Source organism: Lepus europaeus, chromosome 14 (genome assembly GCF_033115175.1).
Source record: "Lepus europaeus isolate LE1 chromosome 14, mLepTim1.pri, whole genome shotgun sequence".
NCBI classification, from domain to species: Eukaryota; Metazoa; Chordata; class Mammalia; order Lagomorpha; family Leporidae; genus Lepus; species Lepus europaeus.
Window position 1 is genome coordinate 29,883,111 of NC_084840.1, and position 17,775 is coordinate 29,900,885.

General features: G+C 36.2%; 1 protein-coding gene across 1 annotated transcript in view; it reads right to left on the minus strand.

The window, feature by feature from the left end:
• Positions 1–17,775, minus strand: part of USH2A (usherin) — an 855,126-nt gene that overhangs the window by 440,270 nt on the left and 397,081 nt on the right. Inside the window, exons 22-26 of the mRNA XM_062211324.1 lie at positions 12,947–13,073; positions 10,807–10,908; positions 8,570–8,749; positions 7,407–7,537; positions 1,002–1,275 (exon numbers count right to left, since the gene is read on the minus strand). Of these exons, the coding sequence (XP_062067308.1) occupies positions 1,002–1,275; positions 7,407–7,537; positions 8,570–8,749; positions 10,807–10,908; positions 12,947–13,073 (814 nt within the window). The remainder of the gene's footprint in view (positions 1–1,001; positions 1,276–7,406; positions 7,538–8,569; positions 8,750–10,806; positions 10,909–12,946; positions 13,074–17,775) is intronic.

Here is a 17,775-nt window from a genome sequence, read left to right on the forward strand (position 1 = left end):
TTTTAACTATTCATGGTATATGGATTTTGAAATATGTGGATGGCATTTTCTGCATAGGCCCATGCGTGGTCACCTGTCAGAAGTTACAGTGCTTCCCCCACATTAAAGATAAGGTGTATTGACTGATGCCCACAAATGAGATCACCTGACTGGATTTTGACACATGGTTGCCTGAAACAAATTTACTGTTTTGCTGACTGCTTGCTAACTGCATGATCTTGTCAAGTTACTTTCCTCTCTGATCTTCAGTTTCCTCATCTGTAAAATGCAGATATGAATAATGATATCTAACTCATAGCCTTGTTATGAAGAAATAACACTTGTCCTCTTGCAAAACTCTCAAGCCCATGCCTGCCACACTGAATGCACTTAGATATTGTTAATCTTTTTAATCTTTTAACTTAGTCAAATGCTGGCTAGGGTTAGCAGTAATGCACTATTCCCTCCTCTGATGGCTATTAATAATCAACTCAATATAATAAAGTTTTCACAATTATGTTTTGGGAATTCAATCTAATCACTTCTTTCATGTACTTATTCTGCATGAAAACTCTACCGAAAAAGCATGGAGGGAATCAGCAGGAATGCAGAAAAGAAAACAAAACTAATGAATAGCCATTTTTTTCTCATTCTGAACATCAGCTTAATTTTTTTCATCTGTAAATACACATAGTGATCAGTACCCAAAACAACTAAAGCTGCATGTGCTTTTGATGAAAACATATGAGGAACTATATTCGTGTGCATTATATATAATATATGCATGCAAGAATTTGGAATAAATGTATTGAGTATAGATAGGATAATGGCATATACTTGAGGGTAGCATACACAACAATTTGAGGTGTTCTGTGATTATTCTATAGGGCTAAAAATTCTAAAAAACAGGGAGAGGAGTTTGAAAGATATGGCTTTTAGCCTACTGCTGTATCTTGAAATGTAACATCACCAAAACCTGGAAGAAACAAGGCTGTATATATTTGTGAGTTCTACAAGTTTACCTTGTTCCAAATTCAAGTGTTTGTATGAGTTCTGCAGCTCCTGTGGGATGCCTCCCAGATAGACAGGTGAATTCACCTCCAGTAACTGTGGTCTGGAATCTGGCACACACTTCATCAGTTCATTCATGCTTGTTGACAACATGGAGCCTTCCTTTTTAATAGTGACTTTATTCCACTTGCCATCACAATAGGACAGTCCCAGCCACAGATCTACTTGTGTAAGGGCAAGACTGGTATTTAACCGGAAGCTCAGTAGTCCACTCTTCAGCTCCATCTGGATATCATATTAAAAAAGAAAATAGGAGTATAAAAAAGAATTCAGAATAGCAGTTTGTGAGAGAACAGAAGGTCGATTTCTTGATGAAAGCAAGAAATTTCTCTGAAACCATTCTATAAAAATGTTCTACTTTGTCCTATGCAGCACTAGCGAAATACAATAAAATAATTTACAAGCTTATAATTGACATGAAGAATGCCATATTGAGTCAAACAAACTCATACCAGTAATGATTATTCTATGTGATGCAATATTATGTAGGCATAAGATTTCATCTTTTCCTGGTGCAACATAGTTAAAAAGATTAAATCCTTGTACAAATGACTGAATGACTGAAAAGAACAGAACACTTTGAACCATGACTCTATTTTTGAGTTTTTAGAAAATGAGAATATACTACTTTATATATTGATCTAATTTGGGGGAAAATATGACAAGACAATAAGAAAATGAAATGTCAAGCTTGATTAAGCTTATTTTACCTGGTTAGTGAACTCAATTTCAAATTTGTAAGATATATTTGATTCAGTATTTCAGTTTAATTCTAAATCCCTAACTAACCTAATTGCTTTTGTATGTTTTCTTTTAGATTAATATACCATTTTCTAATGTCAATAGATTGTACTCAAATTTTCCTAGTAAAGGAAATATATGCTTTTCTTCAAAATGTTACATAATTAATTTACATACCATGTTTTGATTTTATTAGAAGCCAAATAAGCAACCATAAAATCTTTGAAAATTTGAGATTGTGTCAAATAAAGCAAATGAAGCCATGCTTGATAAAAATTATTATGTTTTCCATATAAATATCATCTTTGTGAAGTACATTAGGTAAGTAGTCATTATTTATCTATTCATTGAATAAATGTTGAGTCTCTATGTTCCATATGCCTGCTACTCCAAGATAAACACACTGTCAAATAGAAGAAGAGGTAAACATATGGGGGTCAATGCAATAAGCACAGAATGGGAGGGGGTACCATGGGAACTGAGAAGAGATATGATTTCTCCTCCCTTGGAATCAGAAAAGATTTAAAGTAAGGTTTTTGGAAGTGTCTAAGTTTCAAGGAGGGTTCTCCAAGGCAGAGATTAATGTATACAGTGGCATGAAGACATTAAGTTTAGAGAAAGTCACCAATTTAGATAAGGCAGAGGTTACATGTAGGGATGGGGTTTGAGTTAGAAAGTGATCATATCGAAAGGATTAAGTGTTAAAAGGGTCATATAAATAAGATCAAATGTCTGGCAATAATAATAGATAGAATTAAAAGGGAGAAAATGTTCCAACATGGGAAGCAGTCCACAAAGCAGACTCATAGAATGACAATTGCTTTAAACAGCACTCTGGCCTCAGAACCATCCCTTAAGGCATTCTGGTCTGGCTGAAAAGCCCATGAGAGCATATCAGGCATGGGAGGCCAAGACACTGTGGGGAAAAAAAATCCTACATAAAGGATCTCTGTGCGAAAGACCCCAGTGGAAAGAAATGGCCACCAAAGAAGGTTGTACTTTTCTCTGAAGGAAGGAGAGAACTTCTACTTTGCTTATGGCCTTGTATAAATACTGACAGAGAGTGGATTCAAAAGGCTTCCATAGCCTCGGCACTCATGTCAAGAGCAGGTGGTCACTGACATCATACAAAAGAGTGTTAATTGCTAAATCAACAACAGGAGTCACTGTACACTTACTTCCCATGCAGGACTTCAGTTTTCAATGAGTTGTATTATGAGAATTAACTGTAAAACTTGTTCTCAAACAGTTTTGTGTGTGTGTGTGTATATGTGTGCAAATTGTTGAAATCTTTACTTAGTATAGAGTTGGTTTTCTGTGTATAAAGTTAATTGAAACTGAATCTTAATGGAGAATGGGACTGGGAATGGGAGAGGGAGAGGAATGGGGTGGGAGGGCAGGTATGGTGGGAAGATTCACTGTATTCCTAAAGTTGTACTCAAGAAATTCGTACTCATTAAATAAAAAGTTTCTTTGGGGAAAAATAATAAGAGAAATGGGGCATGGAGTATATGGAAACTGTCTTTTCTGTAACTTTTCTTAAATCTATTTCAAAATTAAAAAAAAAAAGAAAAAGAAGTGTCTTCCCAGACATGCAAAGGCCTAATTTTGAGTAATATAGGGGGAAAGTTCACCTTTTCTCCTGTTTGTCTATTACCAGAACTCATGTGCTTTCCACTGTTACTTTGTACCAAACATTCATGCTCTGAGTCATAAGAATTACACACTGTAAATATAATCTTGACTAGAACTGAGGAAGCCTACCAGAAAGTCAACACAATTGTGAAAAGCATTTGAAATAGACTAAAATAAGAAAATAATGATGCTGCAGAAGACTGGATCTAAGAAGTATTTTAAAAGCAACTCATCAGAACCTGAAGAATAGGTGACTTTGTTAGGTGAATGAAAAAACAAACAAAGGTATTCATTAATTGTTTGGGCAACTAGGGACCATCATCACAATATGAAAAGCATTCCATACCAAGAAAAGGCTCTGTATAGTGGTTGTTATTGATAAGGAAGAGAAACAAATTCATTGTAGATATATTGAGTTTGAAATGCCAGAAGAAACTTTTTTTTGAGGAGGAGGAGGTTGAACATGAATATACCTACATTTAGGGTAGGCCAGTGAAATGGAGAAACTTCATGACTAAATAAATAAGATTATCTAGTCAGTGTAACAAGAGTAATTAGAAAAAAAGGAGTGTTTGGGAAGACCAATGTTTTAAGAAGAAGATAGAATAGAAAAATTCTGTAAAGTGACAATAATCTTAGAGAAGCTTGAAATATTTAATGGAAATCAAAAGCAACTAGTATGTTGGGAGTAACACTTTTTATAAAATAAAAAAGGAGGATGATATATCAAAATTCAGAAAGATAAGGGGTGAAAATTCTCTAATAGGGTAGGAAATGTAAGAATCACTGGCAACTATCAAAAAACTACTGGAGTGCTGTAACAGCAAGATCCCTATCTGTAGTAGTTTTGAAGACTGAGATGAGTTGAGAAAGTGGAAATAACAGAGTTCCCACCTACAATGCACTTGACTATATAGGGAAGGGAAACATAACAGAGGAGGTTTCAAAGTCAAAAGAAAAAAATAAGATATATGAAACTCAATCTTTTTATGTGTTGAGGGGTAAGACCCAACACTCTGGGAAGAATTGAGGTTACCATGAAAGGATAATTTGTAGAACAAGCTTTTGTGAAAGAAGGGATCGATACTAGAGGATGCACAACCATCTTTACTTTAGATGTAAGTATGGCAGTTGTATGTGTTTTCCCCTGAGTCAGGAGAGCATGGAGACAGACTTGGCACATAGACAGTTTGTAAGAAGTGAGGTTAGAAGTTGGGGAGATACGTTTGTTTTATTTGTGAGATTGAGAGTCTATCTGAAGGCACTGATGTGGTGTTTTCTAAATCTTGAAATTCTTTCACTGTCCATGTCTAAAATGTCTGCCATTTCTATAAACAATAAATATTGTTAAATAAAAGGGTTGCTAAACTCAGGGTGTCACTAGTCTTCATACCTTTACTTAGTTCGCATTTAGTGCTGATGATCTGGCTATTGGAACTGAAAACTGTGTCGGTTAACTGATTGAAATGGTTATGGAGTTAAAAATACAAGATCAGAGCCTGAGTAGAAGAAATGTCAATAGCTGTTTTATGACATCTAAGATAAGGAGGAAATGAGTTATAAAGAAAGGAGATTAACAGTCAATGGTCTCAAAGTGTTAGTGAAAATGAGAGAGAATGAGAGAGCTGGAAGGATATCACATTGTATTTGGAAATTTAAGATATTATCAGTAGAAAATTTCTAAGGGTATTAAATTCCAAGGGATAGCCATGTATTCTGAAGTTACTCAGGATAATAGAGTTACTGAGGAGTAATCTGTGGACAAAGTCCTCCAATGTCCAAGACCAGAAAATAAGTTCTATGATGATGTTTCCTTTGTAAGGGAAGTACTAAAAGAAAGCACAGCACAGAGTAGGCACTCAGTATATATTTGCCTAAATACAATGATTTTAAAAAATACAATAAGGGGACTGGTGCTGTGGTATAGTAGGTTGAGCTTCTGCCTGTAGTACTGGCATCCCAAATGGGCTCTTTTTCTTGGGCTGGCTGCTTTTCTGATCCAGATCTCTGCTAAACTGCCTGGGAAAGCAAGGGAAGACTGCACAAGTTCTTGGGTCCCTGAACCTACACGGAAGACCTAGAAGAAGCTCCTGACTCCTGGTTTCGGAACAGCCCAGCTTTGGCCATTGCAGCCATTTGGGACGTGAACCAGCAGATGGAAGACCTTTCTTTCTGTCTTTCCCTCTTTGTGTAACTCTGTCTCTCAACTAAAACAAATCTTTAAAAACATAAAGCTTGTATAAAGTTAACAGTACTATTTAATATAGTGAAAATTTATCCTATTTCCAAAGACAATGAGGACACAGCAGGATTGGGAACCTCCAGTGGAAGCATGTGCTATGCCAGAGGAGCCAAAGGATAAAATCTTTGTAGCTCCCACAGCTATGCATATAAAGATTGCAGAATTCTTGGTGCAGGTCATCACAATAAGAGCTCATTCACATATGCTCTTATTTATTTATCTAAAAATATTGATTGAGTATGGAATAACTGCTAAAGGTTAGGTACTGAGGATACAATTGTAAAGAAGAGAGGAAAAGTCATTATATTCATAGAGACAGATTCCAGTAGATGGGGAAAACAATAAACAAGAGAATGAATAACTACCTTCAACAACAAGTTCTTAAAAAATACTTTAATTTGTATTGATTTGAAAGGCCAGAAAGACAGAGAGATATATTCCATCCACTGGTTCACTCCCAGTTGCTTGCAATGGCTGGGCATGGCCAGGTCAAAGACAAGAGCGGGGTATTCAACCTAGGTATCCCACAAGGTGTCAGAGACCAAAATACTTGAGCCATTATCTGTTGCCTCCCACTGTGTGCATTAGAAGGAAACTGGAATTGGAAGTGGAGCCAGGACTCAAACCAGGGACACTAGTATGTGATGTGGGCATCCCAAGTAGCAACTTAACCACTGTACAACACTCTCACCCTACAAGTAAACAGTACTTTAAATAGGCAAGAATTCAATATCATTAAAGGATAAATTCCCATTAACCATATTAGCAGAATTAAAATTATATACAGAAAGCAAAAATCTTTGAAGTAAAAATATCTTAGAGTCCCAAAATCACAAACATGTATTTTATTGCCTATCTGCCTAAGTATCATAATCTGAGGATAAGACATTCATCGTTTCTTTGGATTTTATTAGGTCTTTAAAATAATTTTTTTAAAAATGAGCATTTTAATAAAGTACTTATTTTTAGAATCCAATTGAATAATTAAAGATAAGTAAAGGCAGTTTCACTTGTCCATTATATCTAGAGACACGTACAAAAATATTTGTAGTAGACTTATTAGGCATAGAAAAATAAAGGAACCAACCAGTACCTTCCCAATAAGAGAAGAGGTATTTGACAGAACCCTGGAAATGAACACCTACACAGAAGATAAGAATGGCTCAGAAACAGCTTCATGGATCTCAAAGTCATTTTTTTGGCATTCATGTATGACATTCAAACTACAAAAAAAAAAAATCCAGGAGAAAGATAAACACAAAATTGTGATTACACATTACCTTTGGAAAGAGACAGGGAAAAAGAAAAGGAGAGATCCTATAGGTAGATGCAAAAACCCAATATTATTTTAGTTACTGGGTTAGGTGATTCATTGTATATTTTATTTTATAAGTGTGTAATGTATATTATATATAGAAACCTTATCAAAAGACAGTGAAGAAAACAATTTTTTAAAAATTCAGTGGAACAGTAAACTGAATTTTCTAAATTCTTTATATCAAGTATGTTTGCTTAAAGTTAAAATTTTCACAGAACTGTCATTAAAAAATTATCATGATTCTAAAATATAAAAAGTTTCATAGCACTTCAAAACTAAAATGTCTTGGGGAAAAAATGAAAACAAAAGTGAAACTGTAAAGAAATCCCAACTGAATATAATAATAATGATAAATGGTTTATCTTTTTTAAAATTGGGTCAGACACTTTCGATCAAATTTAATGAAATTAATTAACGTACAGCAAGAAAATCAGGTCCATCTTTGTTGTAAACAAAAAGAAGCAGTCCATTTAATTGGCCAGTTCTGAACTTGAAGGAAATCTCAAAGTTCATTCCACCTTGAAACATATTTGGATGAAGTTCCAGGAATCCTTTAAAAATAAGAATATGTACAGTTATCAAGTGTAAAGAAATATGGTCAGGATTGTCATGGTGTTTTAATACTCTAGAACATGTACCATCATTGTATAAATCTCCCATAAGAGAAGATGCAAATCAATGCTAACTCCCTCTTGTAATTGTTTGGAAGTTGTAAAATAAACTTGATATACCTTATAAAAAGAAGCAGTTTGCTATCTAAATCATGGAATATTCTGATTTCTGTAGAATGTTATTGTTTCACATATGTATTAAGAATAAGTGATTGCTCTGACCAAAAGAAATGCTCATAAAGACAATGACAAAAGAGCAATGAGGAAGTGTGCAGACCATGATGCTGTTAGCATCATATGCCTCTATCTTCTGAAGGCAGTTTAAGAAGCTTGACAAACAATTGACTTAATTATAGATGCAAGAGGCCAAGATGGGAGAAGAACCCATATCCATGTACTCTCGCACCTGCTCCTAGATGGCTGTCAAGACAGAAAGGTAAGTGGGAGGTGGAAGTTATACCATGGACACTACATGTTACCTTTTGCTGCAGCCTTTGGAGCAAAGGTGGTTCTATTCTATTCTCTAGTGCTCTCTCAAGGGCCTACTTAACCCATTACATAGTTGAAAATTCACTATTAGGAGTATTGTTCATCTATATAATGAGATAAATAGGTATTTGTGGATCAATCTAGTAGACAAACCCCTTCAAAAGATCTTTCTAAGTAAAACTGTGTTCTTACTGTGAAACAACTGACTTCCAAGTGGATATTTGTGACATTAATATATGTATACTGAAAACAGCATGGGCAACCAAAGATGTTATGTAAGACTATCACATATATGTGAGTCTTACGATTTGAACTACATGCCTAGATTTTTGAGGACATATTTCCATGCATCATGGCATAGCTAGATATTTTTGTGATACCAGGTTTATACGCGGTCAAAGTAATCAGACAAGAGAGATTAAATTATGCCAAAGGTAGAGATAGAGCTTGCTAAGTGATCTGTGGTGGCTATTCAGAGCTTACCTGTTCCTAGGAACTGGGCTCCATCGTTTAATGAAGTGGGACATCCCTCCCAGCTGTTATACACATTGATTTGCTCTTCAGAACTCTGCCAATCCAGAGGTTCCCAAGTAGCTGAAGGATTGTAATTCTTCATAAAATAGACATCCTTGAGGCAGCCCACAAAACCCTTTTGGATTATCTCTGCAGGAGTTGACAGATACCAAGAAATGCTCATTTTGAAAGATTCTTTTCAAGCAGTAAATTTTATGTGCCATTAAAATCAAAGAAATAGACAGTCACTCTCATCCCCTATTTATTGCAAGACTCCTAATGATTCACCATGCCATCGGCTATGGTAAATGTTAGCTGTTATAAATCTTTACCTCTGGTTCAGACCCAGCATATCTGCAGAAACAGAGATTTAAGCAGAATCTTTTGTTTTGTACTATAAGGAAGAAAGTTACCTTTTAAAAGATTTATGCTTATTTTTATTTTCTAATTAATTGAGACACAGAGAAAGAGAGAGAGAAAGGGAAAGAGAGAGAGAAAGGGAAAGAGAGGAAAGGGAAAGAGAGAGAGAGAGAGAGAGAGAGAGAGAGAGAGAGAGAGAGAGAGAGAGAGAGAGAGAGAGAGAGATTGAGATTGAGATTGAGGCCATCCAATGGTTTACTTCCCAAATGCCTGCGACGACAGGGGCTGGGCATTGTCTGAAGCTGGGAACCTAGATTGTAATCCAGGGCTTCCATGTGGGTGGCAGGAAACAACTACTTGATCCATCACCACTGGCTCCCAGGGTCTGCAGGAAGCTGGAGTCCGGAACTGAAGTCCAAATCAAACACAAGCACTTGGCTATGCCGTGCAGGCATCATAACTACCAGGCTAAACACTCACTCCAAGAACACTGCCTACTGAACACAGACAGACATTTCATCTGCCACTAGCCTTACAAAGTAAGTTCTGTAGCAACTTTTAAAAGTAAGGTTTGAAGGAAATGTTTCTATGAATCTGTAATTTATAGTTCAGTTCTATTATCAATATGAACCAGTATGTTGCCCAAATGAATCAAAAACATGATTTTACTTTTAGGAAGATATCTAATATTAATCTTAAAAACTGGAATTCTTTAGATCATGTGGATGGAGGGGGTTAAGTAGAGAAAATCAAGATGATGGAGGGGGCTGGAAGAGAAAGTGAGTAAATGGGAGAATTACAGACAAAGCAGGTTAAAAAAAAAAGGTGGGAGGACATGTGGCATTGAGGTTGCATTAAAGCAACCTACAGGTACAAGGCTGTGCTCTCAGCTTTGAGTTTACCACTTGCTTCTGGGGAAGGCATGCAGTAGCAAAGTCTTAAAAAGCCAACTGATACACATGGCGTCTATCTATTTGTAACAAAGAGATAGCCTCTACAGATAAGCTACTTGGAATCAAGATATGTTCTTATTCTGATACCTGGACCTACCATTACCTGGAAGGACAAAGTGGTAGAGTAAACGCTTTGTGTGTGTGTGTGTGTGTGTACTACCTATAAATAAAATATGTTCATCTGGGCCTTGGCATATTTGTAACATTTGTGTAGCTATATTTAACTTCCTGTGGGACAGGGGGGAGGTGCCCTACCACTCTGGAACTATTAGGGATGCATCTGAAAGATGATTTTTTTTTCTGCCTAAAGTTTATTTCATTCATGTTAGTTTTCATTAGTTTCATTTTAGTGTCTTTTTGTTGTCCTAAAAATATGGAATTTACTTAACAGTACCTCATTATAGCAATTTGGCATTAGCTTGGAATTATGTGTTCAATATCTGTACCCTTTATTGTGGCAAAGACCACATTTGACTTACTTATGAGTATCTAGGGACTGGATGAGTGCCTGTCACATAGTTCTCAGGGAATGTCTTTCACCCTACTTAGAACGTAAAGCAAGCTCATACTTTCTCATTTAAGTGCTGTTTGACCTTCAGTTTAAAAATATTTGAAAAATCTATGTACAAATCCAAAAATAACATACCTCCAACTGAAGTTAGTATAATTTATTTCAGAGGTTTAATAGACTTCTTTTATAAATCAAGAACTGAGCACTAACACGATAAATATAAATGATACATAATTTCTTTAACAAAGACTTAACGGGAATTTTTGAGAAAGTGATATGTACAATATAGCATGTACAAAATATAACATGAGATAGAATTATGCAAATGGATTATTTTGTAAGTTTGAGTGATAATAAATAATTCTGTACCCTGCTGAACTCACCAGGATCCTTCCTGAGGATGGTATAGCCTTGTGGCAGCCCTCCCACAAATACTCCTGTGTTTTCTCCAATAACAGTGCTACCATTCAGGGAGGCTGAGGAACCTGCAGAAAGGGAGATGAGAATCCAGCTTCAGCAGAATAACTAGTTCTACTAGTCTAACAGATAGTAAAGCCCTTTATCAAGACTTGGGACATCTCTTTCTCTCAGTTCTTTTACTTCAGTCTGGTCTGGGTTATTTATTTCCTGGGTTCTTCTTCATCTCAGTATCATGATATCATAACAACCCAGACTTCCTCCCTTCTCCAACCTCTTCCTTTCTCTACCTACAGGGAATCCACAAGTCTGCTAGTGTGCTGGGCACCAGGGTCAAAGACCAGAGTGGCCCCTGGCTCTTGATGGTGTTGTACAACAATGTAAAATCCCCATTAAGATTTCTAACTTCAGCTTTAAGAGGAAAGAAAATTTTATTTTTTTCCAGAACCCAATCCACTCTAACTAACCTGTTACCTCTGGTCCCTGGGCTTTAAATACCATCCTTTGCTGACAACTCCCGATATGTATTTCCAGGCTGGACCTCGTTTTAAAGTCAGATATGGGTGCCCAGCAGCCTGCCTGATGTCTCCACTTGGATATGCCATAGACAGTTAAGACTTAACATGTTCAAAGGTGACTGATGAAGTCTCTATCCAAATCGTCTTCTGCTTCCACCTTGCACACCAAGTATTGGCAGCATTCTTCAAGTTGTGAGGACCCAAACCTGGTAGTGACATTACATGAGGGGCCAGATGGCAACTCTGCATACAATTCAGCCTCAGGTAGTCACAATTATTATATAAGTGAGTGTCGTGCTCCACTGAAACTTTATTTATAAAAGTAAACATAAACTGGATGTGGCCCCAGTGTGGTTGTTTGCAGCCCTTGCTGTCTCATTCTCATTTCAAATACTGTTAATTTGATATCAAAGGTATAACTAGAATAAGGCGACTTTGTGTTATATCCACAGTTATCTCCCTGAGTCACATCACCTTGACTTCTTGCCTGAATTGTAACAGAGTTATTTCAGAAGTGTATTAACTAGTCTCCAGGTTTTCACCTTCATCTCTCCTGAAATTTATTCTCAACAGAGCAGCCAGACTGATCCATTAAGAGAAAGAAGTCTTATCTTGTTTCATCCCTTTCAAAACTCTTCAGACACATCCCCCACAGAGCCTTTATTATTTGGCCCCCAAATGCCCTCTGGGACCTATGCTGTAACACTAGCCCCTTCATTCCATTTCCACTCTAGTTTCTGCTCCCTGACTCAGAGCCCTGATACCTGCTGTTCTCTTGGTCTGAAACTTTCTTTTCCTAGATATCTGCATGGTCTACTCCTTCATCCCTTCAGGGCTCTGCTCCATTGTCACCCAACAGAGAGGCCTTCCCTAACCGTCTTATGTATAATTCTAACACTCCTTTCCAACACAGATACAATACACTGCATGCATACACACACACACACACCCCTTTCCCTCTCTTTCTATATTTGCATTATCAGAATTTACTACCATATGATATGTATTTAGCATTTACTTGTTTTGTCTTCTGCTTTCCATTCCCCATCTCTCCAGGATTTCTCCAACATACTTGGAATGTAATAAGTGCTCATTAAAATTACATACTTCTTGAATGAATTAATAGAAGTCTCTGTCATCATACAGGCACACTAATTCTTTTATAATTACATGAAAATGGTAGATTGGAAAGAAAACAAAACTTACATATGAAAAGACAGGATAGGTGAGTGAAGAATGTTGGCTGTCAACTGTGTACCTGGGAGAAATTACAAAGCTCTTCTAGTCTTTGTGTTCCTCACCCATGGATAACTGCCTTGCTCTACTTTAATTGCCTTCTGGAGGTCAAAAAGATCATGAATGAACATAATTACAGAGAATTCTGCATTTTTTTTGTTTTACTGAAGTCCTGCATGGGTGAGAAACTGACTGCCAGACTTCATTATTTCAGCAGCAACCAAAGTAAAATTTCTACAGCAGTTCAGATGGATCTGAATGAAGATGATGATAATATAGTGATATAAATAAGAGAAAAATATGCTAATACAAGCATACCAATAGAACTGTTTATATTTATAAAAATACTTACCTGTATACTGTCCATCTAGAGTGATATGGCCAAAAGCTTGATGTCTAATAGCAATTATTTCATGCCATTCGCCATCACTATATTGTTTACCATGATCATCAGTTGTGGTAACTTCCACAGATGATTCCTTAAGAGAATGAATGAATATAAATGAATGAATGAATGAATGTTTACACCCACACACACAGGTATATTTGTTACAAACCAATTTGCAAATTTCAATGTTATGACCTCAATGCAAACATGCATATGTTTCAAACAGAATTCAAAATTAAAGTTGATGTTTGGCATCATTTTGGCTTTCCTGCAAAGTACTTCTCAGAACACTACAGTGTTCAGATCTCAAAACACATTCCTTTAGAATAAGAATTTCGTACAAGGGCACTTACATTTTGAGTATCTACTTTCATCAGAAAGGTAATATATTTTCTATTCTAACTGTTTAGATTTTACTTTTAATGGTACAGATATGAAAATCAAGAAAAGATTTTACAACAAATAAAATATTGCTAAAATTGGCTCTAGGTGCAATGTTGTGGCATAACAGGAAAAGCTGCTGCCTGCAACACCAGTTTCCTATATAGACACCTGTCCATGCCTCAACTGCTCCACTTCCAATCCAGCTTCCTGTTAATAGCCTAGGAAAAGCAGTAGAAGATGGCCTGAGTGTTTGAGTCCCTGCCGCCCACACGAGAGACTGGATGAAGTTCTGACCTGGCTCAATGCTAGCCATTTGTGGCTATCTGGGGAGTGAATCATCAGATGGAAAATTCCTTTCTCTGTCTCTCTCTCTTTGTAACTCTTTCAAATAAATTAAAAAACTTTTTTAAAAATTTGGCTCCAAAGACAGAGAACTGTTAGGCAATTTAGTTTCTTTTAACTTCATTAAACTACTAATAACAAGAGGGAATGAGAGTCACTTTAAAAATTAGCCAATTATTAACACATTAAACATAGCATGTGGTTAAACTTACTATATGATGCTTTGTACCTTAAAATCTAACATCTGTATCTGTGGCTAAGGAAATTATATTGTAGTTAAGTATGAATTCTTAAATGAATAAAATCTAGGAACTGGCAGGTACCAAGAATTGAGATTGACAAAAAGGAGGTAAGGGTAAAGAAACAGAGAACTAGAAGAAAAAATCTGCCATCCTAGTGCTGTCAGCTTACCGAATCTTTGTTCAATATGTCATGGTTAACACAATTGTAAACTTTTTAATATTAATAAGCAAGTAAGACTTGAGTAGAAGAAATTTGAACTTCGTATCTACGACATTTACAATACTATCAAAGAAAAAACACACAAAATTTTATTCTAAATCTTCTAAATGCAAGTAATAAAAATGAGATTGGGAAAAAATTGTTACAATTCAAAAAAAATTTCACCAAACTCTTGTTTTTCCAAAAGAGAAAACTGGTAATTATCTGATATAATATAGTTGAAGATTGACATTGAAAGAAACAGTGTTAATCATACCATGTTAAGCACAATGTTTCTGATTGTATTTCCCTAAAGTAGCTACAGTTATATCACATGTCCATTCTACACATTTAATTGGCTCCTGTCTGGCCTCATAAAAAGCTTGATAGCATATATGACATACTGAATTTCATGTTATCAAAGTAAAAAAAAAAAAAGCTTTTAATTTCCCAGGAGTATGAGTAGGCTTCTTCTCACATGGACGATATCCCAACTTCTATGGACAACTCAGCTAGAAATACGGCAATTTGGTAAGTTCATTTTCTAAGCCTTGAATTTTTATAGGTTGATTTGCCTAATGTGTATTTCTTCTATTTACTTTTTTTTATTTTGTTCAACCCTATTTCAACATTTTAATATTTTACAAACACACATTTCATTATCGTAGTTTAATAATTAAAACCAGAACTGGTGTCGTGCCCAATTAATGTGCCCTGGTAGCATGCCCATTAGTTTTTCCATTAGTGAATTCAACAATACTAATGGGATTACTAGCATGGGATGCTAATTGGGCGTGACATAAGAAACTGGCTTACTTCTTAGCATACTCTTGCTAATGATGAAATTAATGAGCATTTTATTAAATGCTGTCTCATCAAAGTGTACTTAGTTAGCGTTAAAATTGTTACAAACGATGCGGCATTCTAAAGATCAGGTGTCTGAGTAAGTGGTTCTTCATATTTTGTTTGGCAACAGTATGAAGCATTAATAGTTCTCTACATCAGAAATCACTTTTATTGGAGACAAATTCAAGTGCAAAACCTACAGCCTCACTATGCCAAACTCACTTTTCTACAGAGAAGAGCTTAGAATACTCATATTTCTCTTTGATGAAAAATTTAAGACTCTCTTCCACCACCAATACTAGAAGAATTATTACATGATATAGTCTGATGTCATGTTTTCGATTTTTTTCTTTCCATTTGTTAAAATATCCAAAATATTAAATAGGTGTCATTCATAATTACTTGGAAACTTTTACTTCCACAGCTTCTGTGAAAATAGAATTTTCTCTGAGTTTCCTATTAACACCACTGAACACTGTCATTACTGGACAATAAAATGTCATCTGATTAAGTAGATTTAAAATTAACTAAATAAAAATGGTGTGATTATAGGTAATTGTTAGTGACTTAAAAAATAGCAAAAATTGTGCTTAACATTTCTTTATTGTGTTTCTTAACAATGGTTCCAAGTGTTCAGTCTATATTATACAGCCACAACTTCAACTTTAGATTTTATAAGACTCTTCCCCCTTCTAAACATTTATTCAACAGAAAGCATTGGAAAGTTGGAAGAGAAATGAAATACGTTTTTAGCTGTACAGCCTTTCTGTAGAATAGCCCTGTTTTATATAAGAAATACATTACTTAAGTTTATTGAGATATTTTTAAAAAGAGCAAAGTTGAAGGTGATCTCAATGTGAAAGATAGTAATGAAGCAAGAGGCAGCTGAGGGTTACCTACAAATGTTATTTCCATTATTCTAAATTTATTTTGAATGGATTCAGGAGCAGTAAGTAGAAAAATCATCCGCTGGGACCAGTGTTGTGGCACAACGTGGTAAGCCGCCACCCACAAGGTCGACATCCCATATGAGTGTTGGTTTGAGCCCTGGCAGCTCCATTTCTGGTCCAGCTCCTTGATAATACACCTGAAAAAGCAGCAGAAAATGGCCCAAGTGGTTGGGCTCCTGCTACCCATGGGAGACTTGGTTGGAGTTCCAGGTCTCTTGCTTTGGCCTGTCCCAGCCATAGGCATTTGGAGAACGAATCAGAAGATAAATGGTTTTTCTCTGTGTGTATTTCTCCCAACCCCATAGGTAACTCTGCCTTTCAAATATATAAAATAGAGCTCTAAAAATAGTTATCTTATTGTTTTCTGATGAAAGTCAAAATAATAAGCAGACAAAATAAATGTAAACTAAATTGTAATATAATCACTACAAAGACGGAAATTTTAACCCAGAAAAAATGGATAATTATTTTCAAGTTTGAGTTACCATTTTAACAATGGTTTTTGAGTCACTCAGTCGTTATTAAGCACCTACTATTTTCCAAAAACTGTAGTAAGTCATGAGGATGTCTTTGTGTACAAAACATAGACACATGGGCCGGCACTGTGGCATGGCAGGTAAAGCCAATGTTTGCAGTGCTGGCATCCATATGGGTGCTAGTTCGAGTCCCAGCTGCTTCACTTCCAATTCAGCTCTCTTCTATGGCCTGGGAAAGCAGTGGAAAATGGTCCAAGTCCTTGGGCCACTGTACCCACATGGAAGACCCGGAAGAAGCTCCTGGCTCCTGGCTTCGGATCGGCACAGCTCAGGCCATTGTGGCCATTTGGGGAGTGAACCATCGGATGGAAGACCTCTCTCTCTCTCTCTTTTGCTCTCGCTTGCTATCTCCTCTGCCTCTCTGTAAATCTTTCAAATAAATAAATGTTAAACACATAGATACTGCACATGTGTCTGATAAGACATATTTAGCACATAATTGCTTGTGAGATGTGTACATGAGGTGTTCACTAGATAACCTCATTCTCATTTAAAAACAAAAGGAAAGAAACTGTCCTAAAGTGGTACCAACAGAATTTAAAATATAAATACTTTTAATGGCAAGAATAACATCAAATAAGTTGCTATACTCTTAAATGTGTGGTGGCTCCAACTCTGTATCAGAAGCTACATTCATGTTCCTACCCCAAAGGAGAGCAAACAGTAGACAATTTTTCAAAACGCTCTCTGTCCCTCAGTTTCAACAGCTCTTTGTCTAGAAATAAGTGGAGCATCATCATAAAATCGGCAAATCAGGCCAGTTAACCAGCACTGTTGTATAAATTCCTCAACGGTAAGCAAGGATGCAGGCTTTGCTAGGTTGAACTTCTTGGTTCATAAACTCATACAAGTGGCACCATGTCCACTGAGCCCCTAGTACAGTATATCTGCTTATTGCTTTTCCTCAAATGTATCAACACAACCAATTGCTTACTTAACAAAAATAAACTTTCCCTTGGAAGAAAACACAGGCAGATTTTATCTTGTGGAAAGAGATTGTTATTCCAGGTAAAAATTCATTTGCCAGGCAGGCATCATTTAAATGCCTCACTCACCCGAGCCCCCAAGTTTTGACTATAAAATATTTATTTGTACTTGGTTGGCATCCATCAGCTATGTAGACAAGTTAAGATTTGGCCATCCAGGATCCAAATAGAGCAGCAGGGAAAGCTAATGGCTGTGATGGATATTCTGGTTAATTCTGTGAGAGAGAAATGTAGGCAGACAGAAATGATGTGTGATGCCCTGAACTGTGTTACACCAGCCTGTCTATCCGATTATCACAAAGAAGCTG